The sequence below is a fragment of the Coregonus lavaretus genome, assembly GCF_964263955.1.
Source record: "Coregonus lavaretus genome assembly, chromosome: 19".
Lineage (NCBI taxonomy): Eukaryota > Metazoa > Chordata > Actinopteri > Salmoniformes > Salmonidae > Coregonus > Coregonus lavaretus.
The window spans coordinates 16822126-16841236 of record NC_140006.1 but is presented as its reverse complement, the minus strand read 5'-3'; the positions used below and the strand labels follow the sequence as shown (position 1 = coordinate 16841236).

The 19111-nt window shown below is 43.5% G+C and overlaps 1 protein-coding gene across 1 annotated transcript in view; it reads right to left on the bottom strand.

Annotated features, from left to right (window-relative positions):
* LOC311146780 (rho-associated protein kinase 1-like) overlaps positions 1 to 19111 on the bottom strand; it is an 80041-nt gene that overhangs the window by 11876 nt on the left and 49054 nt on the right. Inside the window, exons 3-18 of the mRNA XM_084183360.1 lie at positions 17587 to 17687; positions 17255 to 17392; positions 16873 to 17048; positions 16493 to 16577; positions 13075 to 13219; positions 12330 to 12468; positions 11589 to 11680; positions 8666 to 8825; positions 7889 to 7958; positions 7148 to 7236; positions 6916 to 6964; positions 6624 to 6759; positions 5360 to 5451; positions 2009 to 2255; positions 1020 to 1126; positions 440 to 590 (exon numbers count right to left, since the gene is read on the bottom strand). Coding sequence (XP_084039486.1) covers positions 440 to 590; positions 1020 to 1126; positions 2009 to 2255; positions 5360 to 5451; positions 6624 to 6759; positions 6916 to 6964; positions 7148 to 7236; positions 7889 to 7958; positions 8666 to 8825; positions 11589 to 11680; positions 12330 to 12468; positions 13075 to 13219; positions 16493 to 16577; positions 16873 to 17048; positions 17255 to 17392; positions 17587 to 17687 — 1977 coding nt within the window. The remainder of the gene's footprint in view (positions 1 to 439; positions 591 to 1019; positions 1127 to 2008; positions 2256 to 5359; positions 5452 to 6623; positions 6760 to 6915; positions 6965 to 7147; positions 7237 to 7888; positions 7959 to 8665; positions 8826 to 11588; positions 11681 to 12329; positions 12469 to 13074; positions 13220 to 16492; positions 16578 to 16872; positions 17049 to 17254; positions 17393 to 17586; positions 17688 to 19111) is intronic.

Below are 19111 nucleotides of genomic sequence, written 5' to 3'. Positions count from 1 at the left end.
CATTATTCTATGGAAGAATCTCACCAACAGATTACATAGGACATTTGTGCTCAGTCATTTGAAATGAACTACATTGAATAGGTCAGGACTGCAACAGCTGTTGCACAAATTGCTGGAAAACAAGTAAATGTTGCTTCAAACAGTGCTAGTCTCAAAGTCATTTCTGTTGTTTTTGGAAGGTGGGATGGGGTCCAGATTTTAATACGTAGGGTGGTAAAGTCTCGACATGCCACATGGAGGGGAGCGGAGTACATTCCCTGAATTCCGCCCCTATCCATCCAGTGCCCCCTGGGTATGAGTGGTGCAGGTGGGGAAAATTAAAAAAGAGAGACAGACTGACACAGAGAGACAGACAGAGAGCGAGAGGAACAGACAGACTAAAAAAGGAGACAGATGGTAGTGGTGGGTAGGGTTTGCTCCATCACAGGCTCAGAAATACCATGCATGGCAGCTGACTTGGCCTCTTCAATGGACTCGTATTTGTCAGTGAGCTGGGCCCGTGTCACTCTGTGTTCTGTGTGTTCCTGATCCAAATGCTGCTGCAGAGTCTTCAGCTTGTAGTTCAGGTCAATCTCCAGGTTGTTCTTCTCCTGTTGGGAGACAACATAGAATTACATATAGAATCCCTAGAATGGACATTGGCATACTAGCAGCATGTGAAAAATAAATAAAATAAACGTCCATCTTGATCAGGAAAACATTGATTCTGCTGATCTTTATGGGAGAGAGGCTCTTAAGACTGGGAATAAGGGGACTAAAATACCAGTTAGATATACAGTTGGTTATCACACCAATTAAGATGTGTTCAGTCTAAATGTTTGATTTACTTTGTTAAGATTGAAAAGAAAATAGCTAATATAGAGCACAGCTGTTTTATTTTTGATACTTCCATTTGGACCACAACTGACCGTAGGCGGACTTCACAAGTAACTGGATATCCATGACAGGGTTTGTGTTAGCATTAGAAAGCATTGTATGGGTTTGTATGTGACATGTGGAGAGACTTGGAGGGCACAAACCTTCTCCAGGTTGTTGCTCCTCTCCTGGGCCTGCTTGCGGTCCGTCTCCACTTTGGACAGGCTGAGTTTCAAGTTCTTATTGTCCTCCTGAAGACCCGTCATCCGTGCTACAGACATCCAGAGAGAAACAGAGAGTCACCATCAAAACAGTGTTTTGTGCAATGTGCTAAACCGATTTGACAACACACCATAATGCATAGCTTTTAAACTTGGAAAACTACATTTGTACATCTACAAAAGTCTGGACTGTAAGGACACTGGACAATAAAGTATTATTTTTCTATTCAATATGGACTTCTGTACACTTCAAATTCAGTCTGAATTAAGAGCAATATTTCAACACAATCCCTCAGATATATTCATCCCCAAGCCTCTCCTACTGTACAAAGATCCTCAAAGTGCTTCTCTCCAGTTTAAAAAAGGACTGTTTGACAGACTAATCGGAGCCTGATGGGAGCTCTGTGGGCATGGGAAGTGCCTGGGTATGTCTAATGTGCTGAATGAGAATGGTTAGAACTGGAGCTAATATTCCCCAGCTGTCTCTTAAATAGTGAGTTCACTTCAGATCACTTGAAGTTAGTAAGAGTGACTGAGGTATTACTGTAAAGGAAACTCAAATGGTGTAGGCAATCACATTAATCCAGTCTAGTCCTAACACATGCCCAAAGTGAATGCGGGGTTGCAGTCAGACACCTCGTATTTACTCAAACACGGAGTCGTGTCCAAGTCACATTTACTCATAGAACAATGAGTGTTCCAATTCTCCACCCTTTTCCTTGTCTGGTGCACTTGTGCACTCCCCTACATAGATTTAAAAGCCTATGATTGGTGTAAGAGACCGTGCTTACCTGAGTGCTTAGCTATGTATTTTTTGTTGTATGCATAGACCCTAGGAAGAGTAGCTGTCAGCTAATGGGGATCCGAATAAAGATTAAAGAGTGCACACTTTACGGAGAAGTGTGGAGAATTGGGATGTACCCAAATGGTACCTTGCAGCTCGTGGATCTCCTCTGATCCCTGGCTGTAGCTCCTCCTCTCAGAGTCCAGGGTGCTCTGCAGCTGCAGCAGCTCCTTCTCCAGCTGGGCCCTCCCCCCGTCGGCCGAGCGGCTCTTCTCCTGCAGCTCGCGGTTCAGCCCCTCCAGCTGGCTCATGGACTTGGCCATCTCCATGTGGCTCTTCCTCAGCCGCGCCGCCGTGTCCGACTCTGCCCGCAGCAGGTCATTGGCCTCCTCAAGCTGTCAGTCAAGGAAACGGCCATTAGGAAAGCTCACAGAGTCAATATTACTTCCTGACACAAACGATCCGCTCAGCTGCTGCAGAATGTTTGATTCTGAGTTGGGTTTCTTAACCAATATGTTCTTAACCAATGTTGTGAATAGAATGATATCCATTCATACGCTTCTAATAATACCTAATAGGCAAATACTACTTTTACTCTCTGAAAGGGCTATACCAGTCCAGTATGAGGCCTTGATTCCTCAGTGTCCTTCACTTGCTCTATGAAAATAAAATGTGACTTCAATTTGCTGATGTAATTTGCATCAATACAGTTGAAGTCGGAAGTTTACATACACCTTAGCCAAATACATTTAAACTCAGTTTCACAATTCCTGACATTTAAACCTAGTAAAAATTCCCTGTCTTAGGTCAGTTAGGATCACCACTTTATTTTAAGAATGTGAAATGTCAGAATAATAGTAGAGAGAATGACTTATTTTAGCTTTTATTTCTTTCATCACATTCCCAGTGGGTCAGAAGTTCACAAAACACTCAATTAGTATTTGGTAGCATTGCATTTAAATTGTTTAACTTGGGTCAAACGTTTCAGGTAGCCTTCCACAAGCTTCCAACAATAAGTTGGGTGAATTTTGGCCCATTCCTCCTGACAGAGCTGGTGTAACTGAGTCAGGTTTGTAGGCCTCCTTGCTCGCACACACTTTTTCAGTTCTGCCCACACATTTTCTATAGGATTGAGGTCAGGGCTTTGTGATGGCCACTCCAATACCTTGACTTTGTTTTCTGAGGTCTTGGCTGATTTCCCCATGATGTCAAGCAAATAGGCACTGTGTTTGAAGGTAGGCCTTGAAATACATCCACAGGTACACCTACAATTGACTCAAATGATGTCAATTAGCCTATCAGAAGCTTCTAAAGCCATGAAATCCATTTTCTGGAATTTTCCAAGCTGTTTAAAGGCACAGTCAACTTAGTGTATGTAAACTTCTGACCCACTGGAATTGTGATACAGTGAAATATAAGTGAAATAATCTGTCTGTAAACAATTGTTGGAAAAATTACTTGTGTCACGCACAAAGTACACTGCTCAAAAAAATAAAGGGAACACAAAAATAACATCCTAGATCTGAATGAATGAAATAATCTTATTAAATACTTTTTTCTTTACATAGTTGAATGTGCTGACAACAAAATCACACAAAAATGATCAATGGAAATCAAATTTATCAACCCATGGAGGTCTGGATTTGGAGTCACCCTCAAAATTAAAAAGTGGAAAACCACACTACAGGCTGATCCAACAGTGATGTAATGTCCTTAAAACAAGTCAAAATGAGGCTCAGTAGTGTGTGTGGCCTCCACGTGCCTGTATGACCTCCCTACAACGCCTGGGCATGCTCCTGATGAGGTGGCGGATGGTCTCCTGAGGGATCTCCTCCCAGACCTGGACTAAAGCATCCGCCAACTCCTGGACAGTCTGTGGTGCAACGTGGCGTTGGTGGATAGAGCGAGACATGATGTCCCAGATGTGTTCAATTGGATTCAGGTCTGGGGAACGGGCGGTCCATAGCATCAATGCCTTCCTCTTGCAGGAACTGCTGACACACTCCAGCCACATGAGGTCTAGCATTGTCTTGCATTAGGAGAAACCCAGGGCCAACCGCACCAGCATATGGTCTCACAAGGGGTCTGAGGATCTCATCTCGGTACCTAATGGCAGTCAGGCTACCTCTGGCGAGCACATGGAGGGCTGTGCGGCCCCCCAAAGAAATGCCACCCAACACCATGACTGACCCACCGCCAAACCGGTCATGCTGGAGGATGTTGCAGGCAGCAGAACGTTCTCCACGGCGTCTCCAGAGTCTGTTACGTCTGTCACATGTGCTCAGTGTGAACCTGCTTTCATCTGTGAAGAGCACAGGGCGCCAGTGGCGAATTTGCCAATCTTGGTGTTCTCTGGCAAATGCCAAACGTCCTGCACGGTGTTGGGCTGTAAGCACAACCCCCACCTGTGGACGTCGGGCCCTCATACCACCCTCATGGAGTCTGTTTCTGACCGTCTGAGCAGACACATGCACATTTGTGGCCTGCTGGAGGTCATTTTGCAGGGATCTGGCAGTGCTCCTCCTGCTCCTCCTTGCACAAAGGCGGAGGTAGCGGTCCTGCTGCTGGGTTGTTGCCCTCCTACGGCCTCCTCCACGTCTCCTGATGTACTGGCCTGTCTCCTGGTAGCGCCTCCATGCTCTGGACACTACGCTGACAGACACAGCAAACCTTCTTGCCACAGCTCGCATTGATGTGCCATCCTGGATGAGCTGCACTACCTGAGCCACTTGTGTGGGTTGTAGACTCCGTCTCATGCTACCACTAGAGTGAAAGCACCGCCAGCATTCAAAAGTGACCAAAACATCAGCCAGGAAGCATAGGAACTGAGAAGTGGTCTGTGGTCACCACCTGCAAAACCAGTCCTTTATTGGTGGTGTCTTGCTAATTGCCTATAATTTCCACCTGTTGTCTATTCCATTTGCACAACAGCATGTGAAATCAGTGTCAATCAGTGTTGCTTCCTAAGTGGACAGTTTGATTTCACAGAAGTGTGATTGACTTGGAGTTACATTGTGTTGTTTAAGTGTTCCCTTTATTTATTTTTTGCAGTGTAGATGTCCTAACCGACTTGCCAAAACTATAGTTTGTTAATAAGAAATTTGTGGAGTGGTTGAAAAACAAGTTTTAATGACTCCAACCTAAGTGTATGTAAACTTTCGACTTCAACTGTACATGTAATGCAACAAAGCCATAGGGTGATGACACAGGGTCAGATATCGTTCATCCTTGTTATGGTTCAGATTTAGGGTGGAGTAATCTGATCCTTGATCTGTGGTTAAAACCTGGCCTGCCCTCTCCTTCACCCATCTCACACATCCCTCAAAACTAACATCCCCTTCCCTTCACTGTCTGTACCTTTGACACACATTCTGACCCTCTGATCGGATGAGCCGACTACTACATTGACACAGACCTCAAACAACCCCCTCACACCTAGAATGACCCCTGTGCTGTGTGGATGGTAATCAGAGAGAGCAGTGTGTGTGTGTTACTGTACCTGATTCTGCAACTGTAGGATTTTGTCATTTGAGGCCTGAGAGTTTTGGCAGATTTTCCTCATGGCCTCAAGCTGCTCCTTCAGAGTGGACACTGAGAAGAGAGAGTAAGATAAGTCAATCACACACACACACACACACACGTCTCCCTTTCAAAACATGACACTACACTAAACTTACTGTATCAAGAAACAGTTTTTTGTGCATGGGATTTGCTCATGCGTTGCATTTAAAGTGCTCTATTTATGCACATGTTGGTATCGGATCTGGTGAATCCACTTAGTTTACAGCAATGGGAGGGTCTCAGGTGGTGTGTGTCTGGGTTAAGACTGCTAGTCAGAGGGTCAGAGGCTAGCAGACAACCAGACTAGCAGGTCAAGCTGCTCTAGACTTGCTTGGCCAGGGTGAGTAGTAATCCAGTTGGGACAAACATCTGTTTGGGCCAGATCAAGGCTACGTCCTAAATGGCACCCTATTCCCTATGGGCCCCGGTCAAAAGTAGTCCACTATATATGGAACAAGGTGCCATTTGGGACGCACACCAGACATCAGGGACACACACTAACATCAGGGAGGTGAGGGATGCCCCCCCAAAATATAACCGAATAGGTGCAGTGAAATGTGTTGTTTTACAGGGTCAGCCATAGTAGTACGGCGCCCCTGGAGCAAATTAGGGTTAAGTGCCTTGCTCAAGAGCACATTAACAGATTTTTCACCTTGCCGGCTCGGGTATTCGAACCAGTGACCTTTAGGCTCTAACCGCTACAGCCCTGGGGAGTGATCTTATCATGGATTATACTGTTGTAGCATTAACCCTGTCAATATAATGCCCAAACCACTTGTATCCATTATATGCTTTATGAACATGTAAAGTACTGTAATACTGTACACGCCTACAATCATATTTGTTCCTAATCAGTGTTACAAACACTTGTTATAGACACGATTATATATTATATATATATATATATATATATATATATATATATATACATATATATATATTTTAGTCATTTAGCAGACGCTCTTATCCAGAGAGACTTACAGGAGCAAGTAGGGTTAAGTGTCGACAGATTTTTCACCTAGTCGGCTCGGGGATTAGAACCAGCGACCTTTCGGTTACTGGCACAACGCTCTTAACCACTAAGCTACCTGCCGCCCCCATATATTATAAAACAGAGGTGTTGACTAAAACAGGGGGAGATTGAAGAGAGATTAAATGAAAGAGTAAATGAGAGAGAGGGAACATTTTGTAAGAATCCTTACCCTCGTTCTCCAAGTTACGTCTCTTCTCGGCCTCCTGGTCGGCCTTTCTTTGGTACTCGGTGGCTCGGTGCTGGATCATCATCTTGTCTTTCTCCAGCAGGGAAATGCTGGCCTCCACACCTTTCCTCACGTTGGCCTGGGAGGGGAGGGGAGGGAGGAGAGGAGTAAGTCCTCAAAGTACAGAGCATTTAGACCCTATATTATTCGTTTTTTTACACATTTGTAGACAACAGTAGATCGTTACTATCCATTTGCCTTCATATGTGTTGCAGAATCCTAGATATTCACTCACCTCCTCGTCCAGCTCTTTCATGATCTTGTCAAGCTTTGTGTTCGAGGTCCTAAAGAAAGACACAGATTTGCACTTTAACTTGCTTTGCTTGATCTTCTAAAATGGGAACTACTTCAGATCAAGAGCATTGTTCTTTAAAAGACAGACAGGATGTTTTGGTTCTCAAAACCAGCATTGTGTATTTGTTTAGCTTGAGATCGGACTTATTGGAACTGAGTGACAGGTTGTATACCTGCACTTCTGCTCCATCTCGTCCTTTAGCTGCATCTCACTGTGTAGTTGTTCTTCCAGCTGGTAGATCCTCTTCTGCAGGTTCTCCAGCTGAACAATAAACAACGCACGTTTTAATGTATAATACATTTAACAGATACTCTGGAAAAGAGCGTCTTCTGAAGGACTAAAATGTCAACGTAAACTAGTGTTATGACGCAAATGCACACGGCAGAAGTAGACTGCTTTAATCTGGTAGTTTGGAGTAACAGCAACCGTGAGAAAGAAGTCATACTTTCGCCATGATAGAACTGATTCTGATACAAAATGGTTTTCTGCTGAGTGTTTTGCATTGATCTGTGTCAGGTCCTGAGGAAACGGTTAGGTGTGTGGCTGTAATTGCTATTTGAAGTGGGGGAAATAGCAGCAGTAGCTCAATGCACCATTATAACATTCACATTTTATTAAATGAAGAGTTTTACATGTGATTGTATATCCTTGTAGGTAACAATGTCACAAGGATCATTTAAATTGTAATTTAGACAAAGCTTTTTCATTGTTAAAATAGGCCTACACATTTTGTGTGTGAAAATTAACTCTCTCAAGTAATCGAATACTAACATCCGTTCGGATATTCAATTAAACGATTAACCGTGCCCATCCCTATAACAAGCTTGCAGTCAATTTGTCTTCGCAGAAAGTAGTAATGCAACTCCAGATGCAACAAACAGTGTCTTGTTTTAATATCCAAGTGAGTACTCACATGGCTCTTGTCTTCCTTAGTGGAGCTGCTGCGTTTGTCAACACTCTTGGTGCTGGAGCTCCGGGAAAACCTGGGGAATAGACCACAACAGGATGATCAGATCTAGTCAGAGACAACAATAGGACCACACTTCCCTGACCTGAGCCAATGATGATCTGACCACACCGTGAACACACATCCCACTGGGTCAAACATGTTGTGGTTGTTTGTCTAGGTCAGGTTACCTACTCTGCAGTATGAGACATTCGCATGTGCATGCCTAACAAGCTCTGGGTGAGATTAACTATGTAGTTATACAGTTAGCCTTAGATTTCTGTGACAGTATAAAAAACGGCTAATGGCTCTAGTACAGGGGTGTCCGACTAATTTTCCCCGCCGGCCCGCGGAACCGGCCCACTGGCCGTATGTTTAACACCCCTGTTCTAGTAGGTGCAGCCAGAATGTGTTGACTGTAGTTGACATTAGACAAACTGATGATTGCTCCAGCAGGTGCAGCCTGACTATTTTGACTGTGGTTAGGGCCTTGAGTTTTTCCTGACCAACTGAGCTGACCAGGAAAAGCCTAGGCGAAGACTGACAGTGTTGACTGTAGTTGATGAAGCCTGGGTAAGCGGACAGAGCCAACACATACTCTGGACACCATTTTGCCGACACGGATTAAGCCTAGTCCTGGACTAAAAATCAGTTTCAATGGAAATTCTCCAGGAAAAGGGCCTTAAGAGCCTTCCTGATGATTGCTGTAGTAGTAGAAGCCTGGCTATGCTGAGTGAGACTTACTGATGACTGCTATAGTAGGTGAAGCCCACAAAGGGCAGCTGGTTGCCCACAAAGGCCTTTGGTATGGGGAAGGTCTCCTCATCTCCCCGGTCCGCCTCGATGTCGTCAAAGTTACTGGTGTCGATGTCGCTGCTCAGCTCAGGCACCACCGGAGCCGCCGCTGGAAACGCAGATGGACAGAAGGTGGAGAGAAGAGAGAAACATGACTCACTGCAGATGGAGAGGTATTCTCCTAGTTTTCTACGACTTGGTGCAGAGCCACACTGAGTTGAGATCATGTTGTAGAGGAAATGTCAGTCATAAACTGAGGCGTGTACTGTACTTCTAAAACTGGCTTTTGGTGCAAGAAGCACACTTTACATCACTCTCATATCTCATCTCTGCTTATCACAATCTTCTACTGTCAAATATGTCAGTCTTTATCTTCCTCTTTATATTATATAAACAGACTCGTGTGGCCAAGCCAAAGTGCTGACTGCAGCACTTCAGATGATTTAATAAACCCCATAAAGAGACAGGGGTCGCGTTAACGCAGAATTCTGCATTTTCCATGCAGAAACAAAATCTATGCTGCATGCTGAAAACGCAGGTACTGACCATGACATTGAATTTCAAGTTCCAACTTTTTATATTTAAGAAGACTCGCTGAAATGATCTGAAACGTCTCATCCATCCTCCCAACCTCTCGCTTACAACCACTCGCTCTCTCTCTGCGGGGAGGGTGTATGTGGCGGGAGACAATTTCAATGGGGGCACCGGAGTCCCGAAATTCTTACTTTAATAAGGCACGCACCATTTTTGACCAGGCTGCCAAAAGGACAAAATAGAGAGCAATGCGAGAGAGTGAGATGAGGAAGTAAGATTGGGCAAGTGTGCACATTGACAACGTTTGCTATGTTGCCGTTTTCACACTAGTTTGTTTGCTAGAGTTCGAACCAGGGTTTGATTAGCCTATTTGTTACATTGTGGTTACAATGAAGAATGTAAAAGAATGAAATTAAAACAATCTTATTCATTATGTTTTGACGACATCGGCAAGACGGAGCTGCTCTTCCTCCCGGGAAGGACTGCCCGTTCCATGATCTCGCCATCACGGTTGACAACTCCGTTGTGTCCTCCTCCCAGAGTGCAAAGAACCTTGGCGTGACCATGGACAACACCCTGTCGTTCTCCGCTAACATCAAAGCGGTGACCCGATCCTGTAGGTTCATGCTCTACAACATTCGCAGAGTACGACCCTGCCTTACACAGGAAGCGGCACAGATCCTAATCCAGGCACTTGTCATCTCCCGTCTGGATTACTGCAACTCGCTGTTGGCTGGGCTCCCTGCCTGTGCCATTAAACCCCTACAACTCATCCAGAATGCCGCAGCCCGTCTGGTGTTCAACCTTCCCAAGTTCTCTCACGTCACGCTGCTCCTCCGCACACTCCACTGGCTTCCAGTTGAAGCTCGCATCTGCTACAAGACCATGGTGCTTGCCTACGGAGCTGTGAGAGGAACGGCACCTCCGTACCTTCAGGCTCTGATCAGTCCCTACACCCAAACGAGGGCATTGCGTTCATCCACCTCTGGCCTGCTGGCCCCCCTACCTCTGCGGAAGCACAGTTCCCGCTCAGCCCAGTCAAAACTGTTCGCTGCTCTGGCACCCCAATGGTGGAACAAGCTCCCTCACGACGCCAGGACAGCGGAGTCACTCACCACCTTCCGGAGACACTTGAAACCCCACCTCTTTAAGGAATACTTGGGATAGGATAAAGTAATCCTTCTACCCCCCCTTACCCCACCCCAAAGAAAAAAAAAAAAAAAAAAACATTGTAAAGTGGTTGTCCCACTGGCTATCATAAGGTGAATGCACCAATTTGTAAGTCGCTCTGGATAAGAGCGTCTGCTAAATGACAAAAATGTAAATGTAAATGTAATTATGAACTAATCAGATGCGTGTCGTGAGCGTGTCATTTTTCCAACGCACCTATAGTGTTCTTATTTCGTCAACACTTTTGAGTAGGCTACAAGTAAAGTGAGCAATAAGAAATCAATCTCCACCTTTTTTTTTCTTTTTTTGGAGCGCTCCAACTCCTTTTTTTTCCAAATTTGTCCTTTTGGAAGTATTTCTTGGTAAACCCTTCTCATGATTTTTGTCATTGTTGTTGAGCACCCCTCCTTTCCTTTATTTACTGAAGCACGAAGGCCCACCTGAACTCTGGGCTACAAGTATATTACGGCAATAATATCATTCAGATTATTGATTATAATGACATGATAGGGTAAAGAAAACTACATTTTCACATCCTCTTGAACTGACCCATATTTTCCTGCATTCTAGAACACTGAGCAGACCCATGTATATGTATTTATTGTCCGTTTGTTTAATTAGAATGCAGGTGAAATCTATTAAAACACAGCTTTTTGGATGGTCTGCGTTTTGCTAAAGCTAAAGTGACCCTGAGAGCTGCTACAGCCACTGACTGGATTTACATTTAGCCCCCCACCTCTAATCTCTCCGCTGCAGCCGGAGACCACATGAATACTAACGCCAGGCTCCTGTTCAGTAGGGTACACCGCAGCAAAAATGCTTTGCAACAGAAACCAAAATGAGTCTTTCTTATTGGACAAGTTTAGGTAGTACCTCCCAGTTTCAAAATGTTTTTATCCCTACTGGACATGACCGAGGAAAGCTTTCCTCCCCGTTCTCACCCTCAAAGCAACCATCCAGGTTCACACAATGAAATCGTGGAATTCAGTGCTTATTGACTGAAATGAATGGTTCTTATTCTGACATTTCCTGTGACTGTCTTTAGTAGGTCAATTGGAAAACATGTATTATAGCATGTCTGGCTATCTGTAACATTTGTCAACAGAGCAATACAGAGTTAAGGGGGAGGAGCGTTACAAAGGAAGCATGAAACCTGAACAGAACTCACTATCTCGAATGTTCTCCCATGTCCACTGGTCATTCTTGAAGAAAGGATGTCTCTTGATCTCATCCACCCCGTTGCGACCAAGTCTTACCTCCCTGATGACGAATTAAACACAGGAACATAGAACAACGTACAGTTTAGTGATTCTGCAATCCACTGATAATATCCATTATTATTCAGAGTCTATGGCTTTGCATCTAACAGTCTCTGAGCACAACCCAGTGAAAGCATTTAGGCATGATTGATATCTCTTCAAAAGATCACAGCTCGATGTTTGAGTGATTACTCAAAGACTTAAGTCTAATCAAATCAATGAGATCATAACACTATTCCCTTTCTAGCTACTTGTCCATGTGGAAAATCATTGGTGAAACAAGAAATGAAAGGGGATACCTAGTCAGCTGTACAACAATGCACTCAACTGAAATGTGTCTTACGCATTTAACCCAACCCCTCTGAATAGTGTGAGATTTTGTCAATTAAGCCCTTTATCTATTTACCAGTCAGATGAACTCATGGATACAATTTTGTTGTCTCTGTATGCAGTTTGAAGTGTTAGCGCAATGCTAGCTGTTCCCATAGACTTCCAGTCATAGCGCTAACTAGTTAGCAATTGCTTGCAAAACTACCGTTAACTTCCTTCAATGAGTTCAGCTGACTGAGCAAGTAAATAAAGGGCTTAATTGCCAAGATCTCGCACTATCCCTTTCTAACTCGGGCCCCTCCGAACCACCATCATCTTACCTGTCAGTCAGGAAGGCACAGATGAGGTTCTTGGCATCCTTGGAGATGTCACTGTCGTCAGGGAAGGTCAGGGCGTTCTTGTGGTTCATGATCTTACTGTACGTCCCCACCAACGAGTCAGCGTAGAACGGTGTGTCACCTATAGGCACACAAAACCACAGGCATTGGGGTTAGCTAGTGTATACACAGCCAACAGATTTTCAATGGTTCACAATGGTGGTTTGCTAACCTTAACTTTACACCTACACTTCACCCAACGTTGATCTCTATGCCTAACCATAATCTTTGAATCTGCAGGTTGAATATCCTATCCACTTCCTTTAGGTTACTGGAATGTCTACAATAGGTAGCGACAAAACCATCACAAATAAACATACTGAAAAAGCACACACTTGGCTATAAACACAAAAACACTGGAAGTCCGGGGTCATTCCAGAGACCACATCCACCCAGGTTCAGTGTGTGAAATGTTTTCTTTAGTCAGCATGTGATTTGCTGCCAGTGGGCAATGTGAAACACATGATAGTATTCTTTGCAACTTCCTCATTGTATAGTATGGATTCATGGTGTGTTTAGTGCAAAATTATACAAGGGAAAGATGTTAAGTACTAACAAGGGGAAATTGTTATGTCCTGTTTGCGAGTTAATGGGAATACTCTGCTCCAGAAATACAATAGGAGGTTCATATGATCAGTTTGTTTCCCCATCGTAACAGTGTGAGAAAAGGTCTCGTATAGCGACTCACCGACGAGCATTTCATACAGGAAGACTCCCACGGACCACCAGTCACACTCCCGGCCATAATATCCATCTCCTCCTTGGGATTTTAGTACCTCTGGCGAAATGTAGTCTGGCGTTCCCACTGCTGTGTCGCATCGTACCATACCATCCTGAAACACAGCATCATATTAAACGGCTATTCTACTGTATTCATAAACACTGCTGTGTCGCATCGTACCTCTGCTTATATGCTCTGCCTAAAATACATAAGCTGTCACAGTTCAAGAAAGCAAATCAATTGTAGGCCTATGTGTTGATATGTAAGAGGAAAAATGCAAAGTAAATGTGTTAGAAACTGCTAAACTGTTCTAAAGATTGATGAACCGTCACTAGGGACGGGCACGGTTAATCGATTAATTCAATATCTAAACAGCTGTTAGTATTCGATTACTTGAGTGAGTTAATCTTTGGAAAAAACAATTTAAAAGCTTTGTCTAAATTAAATTACAATTATCCTTGTGACATTGTTAGCTACTTACAAGGATATACCATGACATTTGAAATTCTTAATTCAATAAAATAAAATAAACTTTTAAATGTAGTTTTTCTAACGGTGCGTTGAGCTAGGGCTGCGCATTTAGCCCTCCAGTCTGCCCTGACATCGGTATGCAATTTTCCCACTTCAAATAGCAATAACAGGCGCACACCTAATGTAGTTTCCACAAGACGTGGACACTCACCAGAAAACCTTTTTGTTTCAGAATCAGTTCTATCATGAATGGCGAAAATCTTGACTTCTCTTTTCACTGTTGTGTTAGCGGTTTTCCTCTGCCATGTGCATTTGCTTCATTTTGATTGGTCAAGAGAGACAAGACCAACTTATTTTTTGGGAGGGGGGGGATATTCCAAAAAAAAAAAGTCATGATATTATTTGAATATCACTATGCTAAATTCTGTAGTTAACCCTCGGATCCCGGGTCGGATCACGCTCGGTGTCCATGGACCTCGGATCTGTCTGAAAATAAGTGAAATACCGATCAGATCCTTAATTATATTTGAAGATATCCTGATGAAAATAAATATCCTCTATAAATCAAATTTGCTATGCATGGCAGTCGGTTCATTCAAAAGCATTAATCTCTCTCCTCCGCCTGTCTGCCTCTCTCTCTGTCTGGCTTGAGCTCACTATAGCGAACTTGCAGCTAGTGTTGTCACGATACCAGAATGTTGACTTCCATACCAGGTTTAGTATCACAAAACTCGATAACATCACGATACTCAATACCAAAACGATACCACAGCAAGAAAAGAAGGCGTATTAGCCTGTCACAGATGGCACTTGATCCAGACAGATCTTTCGAGTTCAATATCAATACATTTGAACATTTAGATGGTTTTATGTATGCATTAATGAAACAATTATACAATCAAACAATCAATTAGACTGTTTTTTAACCAAACTAACTACATAATGGTAATCATTTATTTGAATGGTAAACCTCTAGTCTCTTGATAAACTGCCCTCCTGTAGTTCAGTTGGTAGAGCATGGCGCTTGCAACGCCAGGGTTGTGGATTCGATTCCCATGGGGGGCCAGTATGAAAAATGTATGCACTCACTGGATAAGAGCGTTTGCTAAATGACTAAAATGTAAATCAAGATGCAGCCTAGGCCTATTCACAATACAGGTGAATGCATATTCAATAGGAGCTTGTTTTGGCTGATTTCATGGGGTTACAGATGAAAAACAATCCATTTGGGACTTATTTAGTTCTACTGATCAACAACATTTGCATAGATAAAGCAATCTCTTTCATAAAAGTGTGCACTGTCTCTTAAAGACCCATGCCATCATTCACACACACAGTCAGTTCGAGGCTAGAGCTAAGATGATCTTGACTGGGAGAGACGTGAGGTGGGGGAGACTAAGTGAATTAATAACGTTTTTGGTGACAATCAGCTTTGAAATAGTTTGAGTTATGGTATCATAAACAAGGTACTAGGGTAGTGAATTGGATGTTCGCTTCAGCTGTAAGCTAGCAAGGAAAGTTAGCCTACAAAGCTAGAAGCTACCGGTATTGTCTTACATTGTAGTGTTCTAGACTGTATGGACATTGCTTGGCAAACAGTAATTAACAATTTCAACTTTTTTACATGCATTATTCAAGTGTGTTAACTTCTGTGCTGCATAAGCAGTGATGCAGCCCAGACTCCCACTGAGTGCAGTGGTTCCTCAGGACAGGCTAGAGCTAGCAATGAGTAAGTGGAGCAGGCACAGTGCTCTCGCGCTATAAGGGGACACTGGCTGCACTGATAGACTTGATTCGCTCTCAATCAGTAGACTACGTGAGACACATTTGACAGAAGTACCGAAATTAACAAATTCTAGAACAGTTTTTCATGTTCTAGAATCGAAAACGTATCGAAGTTTCGGTATAACATGCAACACTGTTTCAACTGGGCCCTCACTGTTTCCTTCGCCAATGAGCTCGGAACTGACACAGCTGTATTTGCGCAAAGGAGAAGTGTTCAGGTAGCCTATTTTATGACGTTTCCATTGGAGATATGGGATCAGCAATATGTTGCAATTCCACACAGAGGCGCGGTCCATACTTAGTACTATTGAAAAGGAGTGTTGGAAAGATTTTTGAAATACAGTGAGGATCTATTGTCATTCGCAATGGATGTAAAACACGGTTGACTTTCTGTGTGAGGTGACAAAAAAATAATACTTTGAGAACCTCCGCAGCTCATAAGACAATCAGAAATACTATCAGACATCCCCAAATTGGGATACTCCTGTGTGCTCAAGCAAAATATATATAAAAAAAATAAATAAAAAAAATAAACAAAGGGCAAACAATTCACAAAATGAAACAATGAATGCACACGGATTAGCGGGAGACAGAGAGCGCATTCTGGAGAGAGATGCATCTATAGTGTGTCTTCATCACACACTCCTTCCCTTCTTCTTGTGTCGACATTTTAAATTATGGATGTCATTAATTAAAATACTAAGCTGTAGTGTAGACCACAACTAAATCATTATAGATAGGCCTACAAGAGAAAATGTATGTGAAACGTTAACGTACACTTCCTGCCAGACAAGTCAAAAAATTATCCTGGCTTGCGCAGCAATAAAGCTGCATTTTTTATCGTTCGGATCCATTTGGGTCCGATACAGACCCGAGCCAATTTGGATTCGATTCTCCCTCATCTCTGACATATTTTGGGTTGGATCTGGTCCACCTCGAATCCGGTATTATCTTCAAAAAAAACAAACATGTTGGTGTCGGATAGGAATTTCGCAGATCCAATTCGGTTCGGATCTCCATTTCGGGATCCAAGAAGACCTCTACAACAGTCTACTCTACAGGGTGTTAAAGTGTCAACTAACTCCTCATTATCAGTCATGGTGCGTTGGAAGGCTAGTGCGATAGCTACCTTGTTCATTTTCATACAGGTCCCAAAGTCTGCCAACTTCAAGTGGCCTGCTTTGTCTAGCAACATGTTATCAGGCTTCACGTCCCTGAAAAGACAAAAAATACAGTAATATAACAAACCAGCAGCTCTCAAACCTAAGACATGATATTATACAACCAAGGCATTCTCAAACCAACAACGGTACATTAAACTGCCGATTTAAATCCCAGTCGAGAGAAAGAGCAGCTTTCTCAAATTCAGGGAGGTTTTGGAAGAGTGGCGAGAACTGCCACTACAGAACTGAGGTAGAAGTAGAGACATTCAAGAGCAACCTTTACAGTGGAAGTGAAGAGAGGATAAGACGAGACGAGGAGAGAAAGAGAAGTCCAGTAAGAGTATACCGGTGTATGAAACCCATGGCGTGGATCCCGTCCAGAGCCAGCACCACCTCAGCGGTGTAGAAACGGGCCCACTTCTCAGGGACGTCATAGTTGCTCATCAAGTTGACCAGGTCTCCGCCGGGCATGTACTCCATCACCATGTAGAGGTAGCGGTCATCCTGGAACGCATAAAACAGCTGGGGGGAAGAGCTTAGGGTTAGTGACCAAACCTAAATAGGAGGAATAGAAAGGAAAAGAGCAAAACATTGAAATTGCATGAATATTCTGTTGTTGGCCTGAAACTCAATCACCGTCCTTCCTTGCAGATTGTTCCTAGTAGGCAAAGTGAGGACGAGACTAGGGAGTCACTATAAAGAACTGTGTGTTATTCAATGATCCATACCTGCACAACCCAGGCGCTGTTGGCAAAGGCCATGATGTCCCTCTCCTCCCAGAAGAAAGCAGAATCCGACCTCTTGATCATCTCAAACTTGCTAAGCAGCTTCATGGCGTACACCTTCCTCGTGGCTTTGTGTCTTACCTGGAAGAGACGGGAGAACAGAGTCCAGTTAGGATGTATACTGGGCTTTCATACAGATGAAAAAAAAGACTTAAGCCATATAATAATTTCATACTTCTGTATGTCTGTACCAGATTTATAAAGGGCAAGCAGACAGACAAATTAAAGTTGATTCACTCAGGACAAATTAGCATAACCATAATGGTGATTCTCACCAACTGCACTTCTCCAAAAGCACCCCTCCCGATAACCTTGACCACCTCATAGTCCTCTGCTTTCATCCGCAGGTCCCGGATCTTACTGATGGTGTCCTTATCTGAGGAGGAGAGAATACATTAAGAGGAAACCAGTTAGAGCAGGGCAAGCTTTTATCATTAGTAAGTATGACTAAAGAGGCTTTGTCCACCGACTCAGGCTGAGAATTCAGAACAGAAAAAAAAGCTCAACAGCAGATGAACATCTGTCAGTACTCTCACTAGATATCTGAAGCGCACAACATGACCAAAAGTATGTGGACAAACAGCTCATTCCAAAATCACGGGCATTAATATGGAGTTGGTCCCCCCTTAGCTGCTATAACAGCCTCCACTCTTCTGGGAAGGCTTTACACTAGATGATGGAACATTCCTGCGGGGACTTGTTTCCATTCAGCCACAAGAGCATTAGTGAGGTTGGGCACTGATGTTGGGCGATTAGGCATGGCTCGCAGTCTGCGTTCCAATTAAACCCAAAGGTGTTCGATGGGGTTGAGGTCAGGGCACTGTGCAGGCCAGTCAAGTTCTTCCACACCGATTTCGAAAAAACAATTTCTGTATGGACCTCGCTTTGTGCATGGGGGCATTGTTGAAACAGTAAAGGGCCTTCCCCAAACTGTTGCCACAAAGTTGGAAGCACAGAATCGTCTACAATGTCATTGTATGCTGTAGCGTTAAGATTTCCCTTCACTGGAACTAAGGGGCCTAGCCTGAACCTTGAAAAACAGCCCCAGACCATTATTCCTCAACCACCAAACTTTACAGTTGGCACTATGCTTTGGGGCAGGTAGCGTTCTCCTGGCACCCCCAAACCAAGATTATTCCGTCTGATTGCCAGATGGTGAAGTGTGATTCATCCCTCCAGAGAACGCGTTTCCACTGCTCCAGAGTCCAATGGCGGCAAACTTTACACCACTCCTTCCAACGGTTGGCAATGTTTGTCTATAGCGTTTGCATGGCTGTGTGCTCGATTTTATACACCTGTCAGCAACGGGTGTGGCTGAAATAGCCTATTCCACTAATTTGAAGGGGTGTCCAGATACTTTTGAATAAATAGTGTATAGTGCATTCAGAAAGTATTCAGACCCATTGACTTTTTACACATTCTGTTACAGCCTTATTCTAAAATTGATAAAATATTTGTTTTTAACTCAATCTAAACACAGTACCCCATAATGACAAAGCAAAAACAGGTTTCAAGATTTTTTAAAATAAAAATAAAAAACAGAAATACCTTATTTACATAAGTATTCAGGCCCTTGAGACTCGAAATTGAGCTCAGGTTCATCCTGTTTTCATTGATCATCCTTGAAATGTTTCTACAACTTCATTGGAATCCACCTGTGGTAAATTATATTGATTGAACATGATTTGGAAAGGCACACACGTCTATATAAAAGGTCCCACAGTTGACAATGCATGTCAGAGCAAAAACCAAGCTATGAGGTCGAAGAAATTGTCCGTAGAGCTCAGAGACAGGAATGTG